Source organism: Jaculus jaculus, chromosome 6 (assembly GCF_020740685.1).
Source record: "Jaculus jaculus isolate mJacJac1 chromosome 6, mJacJac1.mat.Y.cur, whole genome shotgun sequence".
Lineage (NCBI taxonomy): Eukaryota > Metazoa > Chordata > Mammalia > Rodentia > Dipodidae > Jaculus > Jaculus jaculus.
The window spans coordinates 88,865,030-88,881,637 of NC_059107.1; the positions used below are offsets into that span (position 1 = coordinate 88,865,030).

Genomic DNA, 16,608 nt, shown 5'->3' on the forward strand with positions numbered 1-16,608 from the left:
TGATTATGATCTGCCTGGGCACAGTGCCCCTTCTGTGCTGATCAGTTCCTGCTTTGCAGCCATGGACTGAGGGCCAGCCACACTTCCAAGAGGCTGGGTGCTACCTTGTCATTCTATCCGCAAAAGTGCCACACAGGCTTTTGTTACTGTTTGGAATGCTTAATTTTGCAGACTTCTTAAAGGTATTTCCTAATTAAGAATTTTTAGGACATTTCTTCCATTAAAGAGTAAGACAAAACAATTAGAGAATATTTTTGACAATAACCCTTAGAGCCATATAAATTATTTTTCATAATGGGAGCTAATCCTAAGAATTTGCGAGAGGGGAAGAGGGAGACAGCGTGGCTGTGAAAACACAGTAGTGTAAGCCACAGGTAGGAATGGCAGGCAGACAGCTGCTGGTGGTTTTTTTCCTCAGTCCCAATGAGTAGACAGTAAAACATTTCCTGGCATTTCCCATGTTTCTCACAGGAAACAGTGCTCTCTGTTGTAGCCATATTGTTGCCATCCTCCCTCCACCACCTTTTGTGATTTACTTTGATAGTCTGCGGTTAATATGCTTGCTGTGTGAGGACTCAAAGGTAATGTTCATAGTTTTGCCACTTTTGTTTTAAAAAGGAGAATGAGAGGCTAGAGATGGATCAGCAGTTAAGGTGCTTGCAGGCAAAGCCTAACAACCCAGGTTCAATTCCCTAATACCCAGATAAAGCCAGATGCAAATGCGTGCATCTGGAGTTCATTAGTAGCAGCTGGAGGTCTGGTGTGCCCATTCATATGCCCGCTCTCTCTCTCTCTCTCTCTCTCTCTCTCTCTCTCTCTCTCTCTCTCTCTTTCTTTCCCTGCTTGTGAATAAATAAATAAAAATATTTTAAAAGTAGAATGAAATGATAGATGATGATAGGATAAAATGGGACTAATGACTATTAAAACCATTGTCACTTAGAATACAATTGCAACTCAGGAAGGCCCAACACTCTACTTTTCACTTTAGTCAAAAAATTAAAATATCCATTTTAAGAGTACTTTTTAAAATTTGTAATTTAACAGATTACCTTTTTAAAGGCATTTGCGTGTTCTTAATTTTGCATGAAATAAGTTAGAGACACAAAACAGATTATAACATATATATATGAAGTGGCCCCAGGATGTTACATGTCTTCATACCAAACCTAGCATGTATTAAAAATATAAGTGAGCCGGGCGTGGTGGCGCACGCCTTTAATCCCAGCACTCAGGAGGCTGAGGTAGGAGGATCGCCGTGAGTTCAAGGCCACCCTGAGACTCCTTAGTGAATTCCAGGTCAGCCTGGGCTAGGGTGAGACCCTACCTCGAAAAACCAAAAAAAAAAAAATATATAAGTGAACTGAACTCAAACAACTACAGTATGTTGAAATTGTCAGGAGTTTACATCTTAGGGTTCAGCTCAAACCATACATAAGCAAAACTTATCTTTCAGAAACAATCATGAAATCAAAAATTTATTTCTTATGTGTGAGCCACAGTTAGACGGCAAGCTTTGTGAGTGTCTGAGAAGACACCACATGAAGCTTAAGAACAGCACCTAGAACGTGCCTAGAAATACTCTTGGGACTGTGACCCCTTCACCTCAGCCACCCTGGACAGAACTTATAACTGAATACATTCCTTTCAGAATAAAGAAGCATGCAGATGTGGACCAATTTAATAAGGATAATAATACTGAGGAGAAAGAACAAAAATTTATTGCATATCATCTATATGCTATGCATTTGTTTTACCCTTAGAAAAGCAGGTGACAGTTTGCCATTCTACATTTTCCACTGACAAAGATGTCTTCTCCAAAGTCAGGAACTATGTGGACTCTACTGCCCTGTGTTCTACTACACTATGTTTTCTCAAGAGTCACTTAATTCAGAAACTGCTATGACTTACCTACCAGTGGTCTTTGTCATCCAACAGCCCTCAAGTTCAGGACATGACTACTTTATAGGAAGAGCAGTGCTTCCCCCTGATGGCCCTTCCTGGACTATGCAAATGAAATGACAAGTCCTTATTTGAGGATAACACTCTCTACTTCAAGAGTAGGTTTGGTCAAAATTTCTCTCAATAGTATTTTTAATAGTGAAAAATTTATGTTATGTAACATTTTATGGGAAATAGCTTACATAAAAAATAATTATAGTACATTTCCTATGTTTCAGGCAGTGTAATATGTGAGGATGGCAAAAACCATGAAGCTGTGATGAGAATGTGGCCAATGCCTGAATAGGGAGACAGAGCACAAAGAAGTGTGGGTCATTCCCACCTAGTGAGACCTGACATGATCTGATTCTTGAAAGGTGAGGGTATTGATGGAGAGAAATGTGAAACGGGTGAGTCCAGGCCGACAGAGGGGACTGAATTAAGACATGCTGGTATAGATAGGGAGGAGGGCAAGAGACAGGACAGAAAATGTAGATCAAGGACAGATTACAACAGGGCTTTACATGCTAAAAAAAATGCATAGTCTAGTATGTAATTCATAGCTAACTCAGTCATGTAACAGTTTTATCTAATTATGGAATATTATTTGCTTTGCATTGATAAAGGATTACTACTATGAAAATATGGAACCTACATAGAGGAAAGGAAAATATAAGACAAGTAGTCAAGTAAAGGCTATTCTAGTGGACAAGTAAGAGGATGAGGGCCTGAAGTATGACAGCCATGGAATAGAAAAGGGAAGAACATGGACTGGAATCATTAACATGGTGGAACTAAGTGGATATTGATGATCATTGGGTGTGGGGGTTGGGTGCCAAAGGAATGAATCAGAGTTGACACTTAGGATCTTTGACCAGAGCTACTAAAAGCTGGTGGTGATTTTCCCAGAACAGAGATTTTTAGCAAAGGAAGAACAGGTATAAGAGGGAATGTGGCAGTAATTCCATTTTTGGCACTCCAAGTGTGGCTTTTTGGGTGACAAGAGGGGCCAGTGGAGATTGAATATGAACATAATACAATGAAGTACAAGCATGATGTCAAAATAAAACACTAAAATACAAAGTTTGAATTTAGAAACAAGACAATTAAGACACATTAGTAGTCCCATGGAGATGTGTAGTAGATACCTAGATATAATGACTTGAAACTCAGGTAGGAAAGCTAAGATTTAATACTATGTAATTAGCAGGTGACCCCACAATAGTTGTGAATAGGTTTCCTCAGAGGACTTCTTTGGAGCAAAATGGATCCTAGAGATGGAGCAACATTCAAAATATAGTCAAAGAAAGACATATGAGAATGAAAAGTCCAAAAGCTAAAAGCAACAGTAGACTAACGTAACTGAAATAAATGGTGCATGATGAATGGAGACAATGATGTTGTAACTAACCTACGTTTGAAATTAGTCATGTTGATGCCACTATTTTATTTCAGGATCAGGGAATTACTGTTAACACCAACATTGTTGTCTCAAATTTATCTGTAATAAACTTAGCTCTTCCCAACAAGACTTCTATTTTCCATGTCTCATTTTTATAGAAGCCTACTGATTTATAATCCCATACCTGCTCATTGCTGCCTTTTCGGAGTTGCCCAAACCAGTGTAACTGTCCTGAGTACTTTCACCACTGCTGCTCTCATCATCAGGCTCCGTGTTGACACTTCTCAGTTCCACAGGATCCATTTGACCTGTCAGCGCTTTCTTGTCTACACAAGCGTGCCTTCAGCGTAAATAATACACTGTACCTTCAGCCGAAGGCTCTCCCACTTGGTGTTGATGTTCAGAACACTCTGTTCAGAAAACAGAACATAAAACAAATCATTATAATTTGCTTTAAATGAGATAAATGAATTTGAATTACCTACTTTTGTGTATGCTTTCTGAAATACATGGGGAGTATGCTCCCCAAAGCTTTACCAAAACAAAAACAAAACAACAAAAAGCCCTAAAATTTTCCTTTAATTATTACTGAAAATAAAAGGTAGGGAAGGAAACCTGCTAACAGTTGATCAACAGCAGATAATATTTCTTATGTATACATAATGAACATGGCAGACATTTTGCTGGTCATAATGGCAGAAAAGAGAACCTGAAGATGTGGCAGAAGTCATCATGGAGTTTCAGATATATGGAAGCCAACCCATGATTTCTTTAAAAAAGAGGGAAGGGACAAAATATCTGCCAAGTATCAACTTACACAGCAGCTAGAAAGAACACTAGTGCTTTGATCTAATAGGGTATAAGAGAATTAAAACCACCCAAACGTGTGATATGCAACCTGGGATGGGATCAAGGTTAGAAAGCCTCTTTGCAGCCACCTGGAACCTGAAGCCACAGTTAAGAGCAGTAACAAAAGGAAATACACAGGTTTACCTGTGAACCAGCACTAGACACCATACATATCTGATTAAAATGCATTTTGACAAAAAAGATTCATCTTTTATGTTTGCTCTCTCATTAATTCATTAGATCCCAGCACAAGTCACTTAACTTTCATGAACCTGAATTTCCGCAACTGTAAAATGAAAAGGGTTATACTAGCTTTGTAGGTTTCTTTTTATGTCACAAAGGCATTATATATTATTGATAGAATTTTCTGAGAATTGTACTATACTCAATTATTGTTAAATCATTATACTGGGAGAAATATGATTGATTTTGAAAGAAGTAGTTTATATTCTATGAAACTATTTTGTAATGTTGAGACCCATGTTTCCATACCATTCTTTGAAACTATTGTGTGTACTGCCCTTCCAACAGGTAGACCCCGAGCACAGATAAATATGAAATTGCTTGAGAATGCCCCAAATCCACATCATCCCCAGAGCAGTAGACAACTTATAGAGAGAAACATCCCAGTAGTACATCTGTGGAGGGAATTCAAACACTGGGGATGAGCTCAAAACACCAAATTACAAAAGTCCAAGGCACATATGGAAGTTTACTAGTATAAATGTCAGTAGGCACAAGAAACTAAAATACGTATGCCATAACAACATAAGAGACTTTCAAATTAATATAATAAAATCAAAGTAAGAAAAGAGCATCGTGAATAAGTAAAAGAAGAAAAGGCTTGTACAAGAGCCAAAAGAAAAGAATTCCAAACATAAAACATACAAGCATTGAACTAAGACAATCAGCTGAAGGAAGTGCTCAAAAACCAGGACATATATCTGTAGAAATCACTCAAATTGTAGCACAAAAGATAAAGAAATAAAAATGTGAAGGCAGTAAGTTGGGGAAGGGTAATAAGAAGTTTAAATGTAGTCTAATCATCATTCTAATTTATACAGTTGTGAGACACTAAATAGAAAGAGAAAGGCAAAGAACTGTCCAGAATTAAGACAACACTTCTCAGAGTTTACAAAAAGTGCATGTGTTTCCAGCAGGATGCTATTTATTACTACAAGACAATGTAAGTACATAATGCAAAAGTCAAGAGAGGAGCTTAAAAGCCACCAGAGAGAATAGATGACATCCAGATGGTTAAAAAAAAAAAAACCAAAACACACAAACAGAAAATGGAATGAGACAGTGGTTTCCCAGACCTATCACACACTCATAGCCTTCTTTCTAATCACAGTTCCTGCTTTTAGTTTCTCATTTAAAGTTAGACATTCTAAATTTAAATCACTCACTCAAATCTCTCTGACTTTTATCAATTCTAGACAGTTATCTATGAACTATAAGGAAATTAGCTTACTTCCTTCTAGACTTTCATCCCTCACCCTCCTACCTGTTCTAATTAATGAAATATATACTTGCAATGTTCAGAACCATGTTTCCATACCATTCTATAAAGCTATTAAATCTGTCACAATTTGCCTAGGGATTTCTACATAAACCAATAATCATTATTCTCAACATTATGATTATATAAATGCTATACACCAAAGAGCTAAGTGAAGTATAATTCTAATTTCCAGAACTCTGAATGAAGTATAGTCCTAGATTACCAGAACTCTGAAAGCAAATTTTCCAGGCTCTTCTGAATGGCCTCCTCCTCCAAGTCTGCATGTTGTATTCCTCTCCTGCCGTGCTTCCTGGAGGTTTCTCCCTCTTCTTTCTTAAAGGTATTGAACATTGTGCTGAAATAGCACCTGGAATTGACTTTCTCACTCAATGTACCTAGATTTGTAAACAGAATTTCTGAGTTGTTCATGTTAGAAAATGTCTTTATTTTGCTTTCAGATTTCATTGCTTGAATTCCTGATTCAAAATCATTTTCCCTCAAAATGCCGGGCATAATTGTCCCTTGACTTCTGCCTTCTAGTGATAAGCTTAGCTTTCATTTCTTCATAGATATCATTATTTTCTGAAGGACTTTTCTTTCCTTATTTGACATTTCATTAGGATGCAAGCAAACATGAGTAGCTTTTAAAATTCATCTTATTCAGTATGCAGAGGGACAATTCAGTAAAAGACATGTGGCTTTCTTCTTAACAGAAAAATGTTCTAACCATTTTTTTTTTTCAAAATCATTTCATTCCCTATGTTTACTCTTCTAAAACTATTTTAGCCAGGTATTGGATCTCTTTGATTTATATTATTAAGTATCTCCCTGTATGGTGGCCCCAATTTATAATGATCCAACTTCCCATTTTTTCTGACTTTTACAATGATGCAAAAATCAATAAGCTTTAAGTAAAAACTGTATTTTGTCTTTTGTTCCTTTTCTGAGCTGTTTGCAATAAGATACTCCCCAAGACACCAGGCGGCAGCAGTGAGCTGTGGCTCCTGTTGGCCACACAGTCAGGAGGGTAAAACAGCCATCATGCTATGGTGTACCGGGTTGCTGAGTTATGGTGTTTGGCAGATGTCACAGTTTGGGTCTTCACTGTTGCCCAAAGGCCCAAGCGTTGGAGGTTTACTTGCCAGCTTGTGGTCCTACTGGTGGTGATGGAACCTTAGGAGGCAGGGTCTAATGGAAGGAAAGTATTGGGAGTCAGTTGCCCTTCAAGGAGTGTTCCTTGTGTTTCTTTTTGCTTCCTGGACACAATGAGACAAACAGGCGTCCTCTGATATTGTCATATCAACTGTGCCTACCACAGGTCCCAAACAATAAGGCCAAGCAAATGAGAGCTCTGAAACCATGAGCCGAAATAAGTCTTTTCTTCTTTACCTTGCTTTGTTGTAGGAGTCTCGTCACTGTAACAGAAAGCTGACTAGCAGAGTAGGTCTGGTACTAAAGGGATCTTTGTCAGGCCAATGCTTTCACCATGCAGTGGGTTTCTCTGGCTGTTGCTCCACCATCAGTGGAGTAGCATTCTCCAATTTCTTTCCATTGCTGACCCATGCTCAGACCTAGTTCCTCAGTGTCACATCCAAAATAACAAATATCATCAGCTGTGTCTCTTTAACTTTCCAACCTCACAAGTTACTTAATTATTTTTCTCAGGCATATTTTCCATTTCTACTGAAAATGTGTTCTTATTCTCTTCCTCAGTTTTCATGTCACCTTTTTGTGGTAGTGTCGTTTTGCTTTATGCATGCAATATTTTCCAAAGCCTTCTATGGGATATCGATCTGACATTCTGAGACCCTCCCTTTGTACTCTAAGTTACGTTTCATCTGGATCTTCTCTTTCATGCCACTGCTTTTCCATAAATTCCTGTAATCCTAGTTTTTGTCTGTTCCTATTTATGTATTCATTAATGTAGAAAGTAATATTTGTGGTTTCTGGCACTGGTGGCTAGCCTCCCGGCTGGCCTCCCTGCTAGTTTGCATGAGTCAGGTCTGTGTGAGGGGCCCTGTGAAGCCTACCTGTGAGGAGTGCGCACAAGGGCTCTGTCCCTAGCATGGCTGACACCCCAGGAGCACTTACTCTGGGACTGGTGCTCCCATTCCCCATTATTCCTCTTTGATGTTGGGGAGCTCCTGGCGCTTGCTGTCGAGTGCTTTTATAGGCTCACCGTACACCATCATGCCCAAAGTGAGGATCCTTGGTGAATACTAGGTACCTGTGACTTATGTCTCCCGTTGGAATATGTTGACATGACTGGGAGCTACTACAGAGTTCCCTCTGGGGGGGGAAAAACACACTTACTCTAGGGTCTGATCTCTTTTTCTGGTTTCCAACCCCATCTCCTCTCTGGCTTCTATGGGTTCTATAACGTTCCCATGTGTTGGTGTCACTGAGATTACTCTTCAGTTTCCATGGACTTGTCATTTTACATTTCATTGTTTGATTTTCTAACTACAAAGCCCTACACCCTCTTCTTTCATTCTACTTCCAAGACCTTCATGTGTCAACCTGGCATTGTGAAAAGGATGCCAAAATGCTGTAAGGCATCCTTTGTAATTGTTTCTGGCAGAAATGGGTACTTTAATCAATAGACCTAGTCAAGATGTGCCATTATCAGTATGCACGAGTATTGGCCAATGCATTGTGGTCCAAACAGAACAAAAGGTAGAGGAAGAGCAAATTCACACTCTCTCTGTTGTAGTTACCTTCTCTTCTCTGGCATAGAGCACCCAACCAAAAGCAGCACATGGGAGAGAAGTTTTATTTTTGGCTTATAGTTTCGAGGGGAAGCTACATGATGCAAGAGGAAAACATGACACGGAAGGTGTCTGTAACACCCCCTAAGTCCATCCTAAAGAACACACCACTCCCACAAAAGCTCTACCTTCCAAATTGTCATCATCTGGGGAACAAACATTCAAACCACATGAGTTTATAGGGGGTCTGATTCAAACCATCAAACTCTCCTTGACCCAGACCATTCATCTTCTACCCTAGAACACAAGAACCTGGTTCACAGGCTGTCAGATCCATGCACCTATGTCAATAACTCCCTGGTTCTGTGGCCTGCTGCCTCTGCTGCATTATTCAACCAGGTTGCAGATGGCAGACTGTGGGACCTCTGAGTCTTCATTATCACATGAGCCAGTTCCCATAATAAACCTTGCCTCTATCTGTCTAGCTATCATCTGTCTCCTATGGGTTCTGTCTCCTTGACTTACTGATACATATACCAAAGACTCTTCGAGTTACATGGTAACCCCAGGCCTCTTTCTGAACTGAACTTGCATGTGACTCGGCCTGACACCTGTATATCCTAAAGTTTAAATTCAATGTGTTTAAAATCTAACTTGTGATGGTTCTCTCTTCTTTCAATGCAAACTACCTGAGATATATAGTTGCGTTTATGCACTTACTTAAGCCAGAACCATAAGGGTCTGCTATTATAAAGTTTTCTTTCTTACTCCCAATATTTAGTCCTTTAAAAACTCTGGATGATTTTACAAGCAACTGGTGTATTTTTCAAATTAATCCACTTCTTTCAATTTCTCCCACCATCATTTGCCAAGTAAGCACCTCCTAACTGACCTCAAGTCCTCCCTGCTTTCCCCAGCTCTCCATTTGTTCTCCATGCATGTATTTCATACAAAAGCCAGAGTGACAGGTCATTTCCTTTCTTTGCTTCAAGCCATCCAACTTCTCCCCAGGTCCAGTAATGCTGCAGATGGTCCATTGAGCTCTGATCTCATCTCTCTCCACACTCTCCTCACTTCAGTGTTTGCAGCTGCACTAGTCCTCTAGTTTTAGGAACACACTGCGCTCTCTGCCACCTCAGACCACTGGTACATGTACGTGAAATGATCTCCGCCTCTAGTCCATCCTCTCCTCAGCCTTTCTGTCTCAAGAATTTCTCTCATGGGATTTAACTTAATCTGGGGGTCGGGGGCCGGTCAAGGAAGATGTCTCTGTGGATGGGACACTGGGGCTGAGGCCTCTGTGTCCAGGTCTGCACTTCTGGGGACTTCAAGTAAAATCTGCTTTGCTTTGTATTTATTCAGAAGAACTTCATTGACTGCCTTCACTTTAAACCATGACCATCACAGGCAGAGAACATCAAATATGTGGCACCTAGCATACAACATGCTAGGCACTGCTCTAAGGCCTTATCTCTATCAGTTCATTTAATCCTTAGATCAGCCTCTGAGGTATATACTAATTCTGTTCCTATTTTCATTTTACAGATGAAAAATGGGGGCAGAATTTAAGTGACCTCCATGTCATTTCTCCAGTGCTATCTCTACCACGGAGAACTAAAGCCTAGACAGGGCAGACTCTCTGACATTGATGACAAACAACTACATATGAATCCTGGTCAAATTACCTGACTTCTGACTTCTCCTTCTTCTGCAAAATGAAGGTAATATCACAAATGAGCATCATGAGGTTTTAATGTATGCCAAAGCATATAAATACATCTTTTTAAATCTCTTTCAATAGTCAAAAGTCCACTGATGTTTTTACCCGTACATTAACATACATAGGATTTCACAGGCATGATTTAGCCTAGACACTCTGAAAAAAAGACTTTGTGATTCTCAAAATTCTCACAAGCTTTGTAAGCAAGGCAGCATAAAAGCTAATTTTGATGACTTCTACTAGCAAAACATTTTCTAGTCAGGCATGATGTCTCATACCTGTTGTAGTGGTTGTCCCCCATAAACTTGGGTGTTCTGAATGCTAGGTTCTCAGCTGATGGAGATTTGAGAATTAACACCTCCTGGAGAGAGTGTATTGTTGGGGATGGGCTTATGGGTATTATAGCCAGTTTCCCCTTGCAGTGTTTGGCACACTCTCCTGTTGCTATTGTCCACCTGATGCTGGCAAGGGGGTGTGTCCACCCTTTGCTCATGTCATTGTTTTCTCCTGCCATCATGGAGCTTCCCCTCTAGCCTGCAAGCCAAAATAAACCTCTTTTTCCCACAAGCTGCTCTTGATTGGGAGATTTTTACCAGCAATACGAACCTGACTGCAACAGTAATGTTGGTACCAAGAAGTGGGATTGCTTCTAGCTACCTGACTTGTGTGGCTTTGGCCTTTTGGAACTGATTTTCAAGAGGAATGTGTAAGGATTTGAAATCTAGGCCTAAGAGATGCCTCGTAGTGCTGTAAGTACAACTTGATGGACTATCCTGGTCAGAGTTGAAAGACCTGAATGCAGTGAGAACTATGGACTGTGAAGTTTGGTTTATAAGGGTGAGAAAGAGCTTTGCTTGGACTGGGCTAGCAGTTTGTGTGAGTACCTTTCTGTTATGCCCATGTCCTAAAAAGTTGTGCAGGATTGCTTTGCAGAGAAACGGACTGATGTGAGCAGAGGGATATGGCACAGAAAGAAAAATCTTTCGATGAACTGATGCCCATTCAGCTGCACTTGAGAGATTACAACCTTTGAGGTTGGGCCAGCTGACCTGCACTGGGGCAACAGGAAGAATGCAGACTCTTTTGAAGGGGTCTGAGTCCTCAAGAAATGTCCTGTTCTTTAATGTCTGTCTTATTCTCCCCCTGGATTAACAAATCAGCACCCTACTTGGTATTGTGGAGTATAAGAAATGAAGGAAAGAGAGGGCTATTGAGTTTGCAACACAGTCTTCTGTTTTGGAAATGGCCATGGGCAGTGTGAAGCAGGATTATCTGCATGGAGACCCAATGGAGCCATGAGGATGAACCATGGGTTGCAATAGAGACCCAGTGGTGTTGCTGGGACCAGGAGATGGCTGCTAAGGAAAGCTGTTGGCCCTGATGAAGTTATTCAGGACTGTAAGTAGCCTAGCTGGAGGGGCAGAATTGGAATTCCATAGACTTGTTGCTGGTTAGGATTATTGGACTTGGAGATTTGTCACTGGCTAGAGTTGTTGGACTTGGAGTTACAGAGTTTGATGTTTGCCCCGTTTAAATCTTGTACTGACTGAATGTTTCTTTGCTATGCAAAATGCCATATGCCCAGTACTTTTGCAGTGTGAATGTTTATTCTGTGCCATTATGGGTTTGGGGGAATTTTTTTTTTTTTTTTTTTTTAGGTATTATGGCTCAGTTAAAAGACCTTGGACTATGGGGATTTTTGAACATCATTTGGATTGATAAAAACTATGGGGGCTTTAAAAGCTGGACTACAGCATTGTATGGCAGAATGTGGTGGTCTGATTCAGGTGTCCCCATAAACTTGGGTTTCTGAATGCTAAATTTCCAGCTGATGGATATTTGGAAATTAATACCTCCTGGAGGGAGTATGTTGTTGGGGGTAGGTTTATGGGTGTTATATCCAATTTCCCCATGCCAGTGTTTGGCATACTCTCCTATTGCCATTGTCCACTTTATGTTGGCCAGGGAGTGATGTCCACACTCAGCTCATGCCATCATTTTCCCTGTCATTGTGGAGCTTGCCCTTGAGCCTGTAAACCAAAATAAACCTCTTTTATCCCACAAGTTGCTCTTGGGTGGGTGATTTCTACCAGCAATGTGAACCTGACTGCAATACCTATAATCTGAGCCCCCAGGAGGCTGAGGTAGGTGGATTGCTGTGAGTTTGAGGTCAACCTGGACTAGAATTAGAACTTGCATCAGAAAAAAAACAAAACAAAACATCTTTCTCTTTCTCTTGAAGGTGATAAGAACATGAAATAATGGTTTAACACCACAGCCTCAATCCTAATTTTGGCCCAGGCCAAGAATGTCTCACAAAATTTATAACTCATTTCCTTCACTCACACCTTTTAGCTCTGAATATTTTATTACTGGCCTACTTTAAGGAAACAGTAGCTAAGAGTATAACTTAAATGGCTTGAGCGCTTTTTGGGACATATATTCTGGACCCGTTGCTTCTGCCACAAAGTGCGTACCTTGAAGCATATAGAATATGTAGTAATTACTAAAATTTAAACTCATGGTTATTCATATAACTACAATTCAACATAAAAAAATTTTACGGCAGTATTCCACCATTCATTCAATAACTGTGAATGAAATATGACTCAGAAACTGAGTCACAGAAAATGACTAAGAAATTCCCTGCATTTGAGGAGCTCAGACTACAAAAAGAAATGGATTTCTATAAAACAAAATATTACATAAAACTTGACATAACATGTAAAAATAAAACCTTTGCTATTTTCTTCTGGATAAATCTTTATTAAACTAATCAATAAATCACAGCATAATGAAAAGCAAAAAAAATGTGTTGGCAAACAATGAATGAGAAGTACAATATTGATAGGTACAAATACTTCTGTGTCCATGTCAGCATCTGGTGCCTCCATTTACCTTGTTCCCTATATCAGCATCTGCTGCCTCCATCTACCCTGTTCCCCATCTCAGCATCTGGTGCCTCCATCTACCCTGCTCCCATCTCAGCATCTGGTACCTCCATCTACCCTGCTCCCATCTCAGCATCTGGTGACTCCATCTACCCTGCTCCCCTTCTCAGCATCTGGAATCTCTATCTAACCTGCTCCCATTCCCATGTCAGCATCTGGAATTTCCATCTACCCTGCTCCCATCTCAGCATCTGGAATTTCCATCTACCCTGCTCCCATCTCAGCATCTGGAATTTCCATCTACCCTGCTTCCCATCTCAGCATCTGGAATCTCCATCTACCCTGCTTCCCATCTCAGCATCTGGTACCTCCATCTACCCAGCCACCCACTGGGGAGGTCTGATCTTCATCCTTGTTACCCTTTGGTTCTATTCCTCACTCACTTACTTGAGTCTGACCGTCACCAAGTCCTACTAGTTCTGTTTTCAACATTTATTTAAAACTCACCCACTTCTACCTCCATCACCATGGTTATCCCAGTTTACCAACTTACTAATGGCCTTGAAATGATTTTCTCATGGATATTTTTTATTAAAAAAAAAAAAGCAGAAGCCAGGTGTAGTGGCACATACCTTTACTCCCAATACTCAGAAGTAGGAGGATTGCTGTCAGTTTGAGGCTGCTCTGAGACTATATACTGAATTCCAGATCAGCCTGGGCTAGAGCGAGACCCTACCTTGAAATCTCAAACACAAAATATAAAAAACAAAAAAAAAAAGCCACCCTCATATGCTGTAAGGGTCTACATATCCAGATATAACTCAAATTTTATGGATGCAGGTGAGCAAAACTGCTCTTGAGTTTGAAGCAGAGGTTATGACCTTCTGTAAGTATTGCAAACATTTATTTTGTCTGATAAGTGAAAGTGGAAAGGGAGCTAGTGACGTCAGGGTAGACTTTCCACATTGCCATCAATCTTGTCCTTCGTGCCAGCTCAACACAGTACTGACAAGTTTACACTGAAAGTTAAATGTAGGTAGCAGATAACCTCACATGAGAGTGGCCTTTGAGTTGGGCTAGTGGATAGTAGCTGGCCATGAAACTTCAAAGCCAAATTATCTTATATGCAAGGAATAGATTAAAGGCCTCATCTAAAATGTATCTTGTATAAAGAAATACGTTGCTGGCAATAAAACCAATCTTTATGTTAAATTTCCTTTTGTTTTTTAACTTTTTATAGATAATTTTCATCCCTGTATATAATATATTTTGATCATAATCCCCTCTCATCGCCTTCTCTTGACTCTTTTCCCCTGTCCACTGAACCTCTTCTCCTTCCCATATGTTAACTTTTCTTAATTTCCCAACAGTACCTTCAACTTACACCTTTTGTCATGGAAATTAATGTTCATAAAACCATTTGTTCTGAGGTAGTACTTGTAAAAGAAACTACCAGAAACAAAAAATCATATTTAGGGACTGGAGAGATGGCTTAACGGTTAAGCGCTTGTCTGTGAAGCCTAAGGACCCTGGTGTGAGGCTCGATTCCCCAGGACGTACATTAGCCAGATGCACAGGGGGACACATGCACATGCATATGGAGTTCATTTGCAGTGGCTAGAGGCCCTGAAGCACCCAATCTCTCTCTATCTGCCTCTTTCTCTCTTTGTCTGTTGCTCTCAAATAAATAAATAAAAAATGAACAAAAATTTTTTAAAATCATATTTACTTCAATATTTCAGCATTTCTTGTATCCTGTAGTATGAAACAGCTTAGAAATAACAACTAAAATCTTTAAAAAGTTGCAATAAATAGTCATAATACATAAAAAGTCAATAGTTTGTTTTTTTTTTTTAGATAGTTGATTCTAGTCCTTCAAAACCTAAAGCTATATTTGTATTTTACTCAACCCCTTAGCTTTTTTTTGGTAACTTTGCTCTAAAATTATTGTCTTCAAACTGATCAAGTCAAGAGATGTAAGACAAAACTTTATTTTCCTTAGGTAACAGTGCCAACAAACCCTGAACTCATGTACCATTCCTTCTTTGATTACATTTCTGTGGGTTTTGCTTTGTTTTCAAGATTCAGAAAGTTGTTTAACTGTGTAACATGGAGACTGGTCATCTACAACTTTATAGTTTTCCTAAGACAAACTATGTCAGCTTCTTGTAAGGGACGGTTGTTTTCCGCAAGATGTAAGTAGCTAGACACTCAATGATGGCTGTTCATGCAATATTTCCTTTTCCTAGATCTCAATGCCCTGACTTTAGGCCCAGAGCTAAAATTATTTTCAAAACAAAATTGAAGTCAGGATCTGGGTAAATAATTTCAATGTTTGACATGATATTGAATGGATCTTTTCTAAAAGAAGCGAGAATAAACAATCAGCACAATAAAAAGCACTACTGTAACACTGCGAACATGTAAAGACAGCTGTACCTTAATTATTTATCCAGTCCTGGGCAGTCTTTGGTGAAGTGTTTGGAATGGCAGACCCCTGTCACAGAATTGACTTATCTGAACCTTTGGAAAGTGAGATAGTGATTTAAATGCCAGTGGGAGTGAACACGATAAGCCAATCAACACCATCACATCCCCCTACACCTCTTCCAGTCCAACTTGCGTCAGCTTTTCAGAAAAAGGAAAGCCAACTTGACTTACCGTTGTACACTAGGATGGCACATTAGTCACCAGTTTCTATTTGCTGCTAGACTTTTTTGGCTTTTAGCCAAAAATATTCTTGTTGGAAGTTTTATTTTGGTGTCATACTTCATTAAGATTCTATAGGGTAGTTGACTAATGAACCTACCAATGTTAATTTTTCAAAAGATTTTATGAACTGAAAACGTAAAACAAGCAAAATAGATATGGAATCACTGTTTAGTGAAATACTATAATCAGAATGTATAGACAATATTATTTACATAGAGGAATTATTTTCTTTTGCATTTTGCATTTGTAACCTGTTAAAAAGAAAATTTTCAAAATGACAAACACCTCCAAAGGTCCCAAAGGTTATTCAAGGAGCCAAAAGTTTGGAAACCACAGGCCAGTACCAGCCAGTGTTGCCACTGCAGAAGCACTGTAGAGAGCATTTCTAAATGGACATACTTTCCCTTTTAAAAAGGAAAAAAAAACACCCCACATATTTTAAAATGTATCAACTAGACAATATTCTGAAAGGGAGATAAGTAAAGATGATAGAAATCAATCCAAGATTTAGAGTTCTCTGCCTTTTAAACATGAATAATGTAAATAAACGATCTCAGCCCATCAGAAGCTATGATGCATTACAATGGTTCTGCCAGTGCTCACATCTGTAAAGAAAAAAAAGAAAAGAAACATCTGGGCTGGAGAAATGGCTTAGCAGGTTAGAGCACTTTCTTGCAAAGCCAAAGGACCACAGTTTGATTCCTTAGGACCCATGTAAGCCAGATTCACAGGGTGGCACATGCATCCAGAGTTTGTCTGCAGTGGCTGGAGGCCCTGACATACCCATTCTATCTTTGTCTCTCTCTCAAATAAATAAAAATCTTAAAAAATGAAAAAAGAATTAAACATTGTTCTTTGGCTTACAAGTTCTTTTTTTATTA

General features: G+C 39.4%; 1 protein-coding gene across 1 annotated transcript in view; it reads right to left on the bottom strand.

Annotated features, from left to right (window-relative positions):
• Positions 1-16,608, bottom strand: part of Slc38a4 (solute carrier family 38 member 4) — a 76,223-nt gene that overhangs the window by 26,962 nt on the left and 32,653 nt on the right. Inside the window, exon 2 of the mRNA XM_004668540.2 lies at positions 3,528-3,753. Within this exon, the coding sequence (XP_004668597.1) occupies positions 3,528-3,646 (119 nt within the window). The 5' untranslated portion in view covers positions 3,647-3,753. The remainder of the gene's footprint in view (positions 1-3,527; positions 3,754-16,608) is intronic.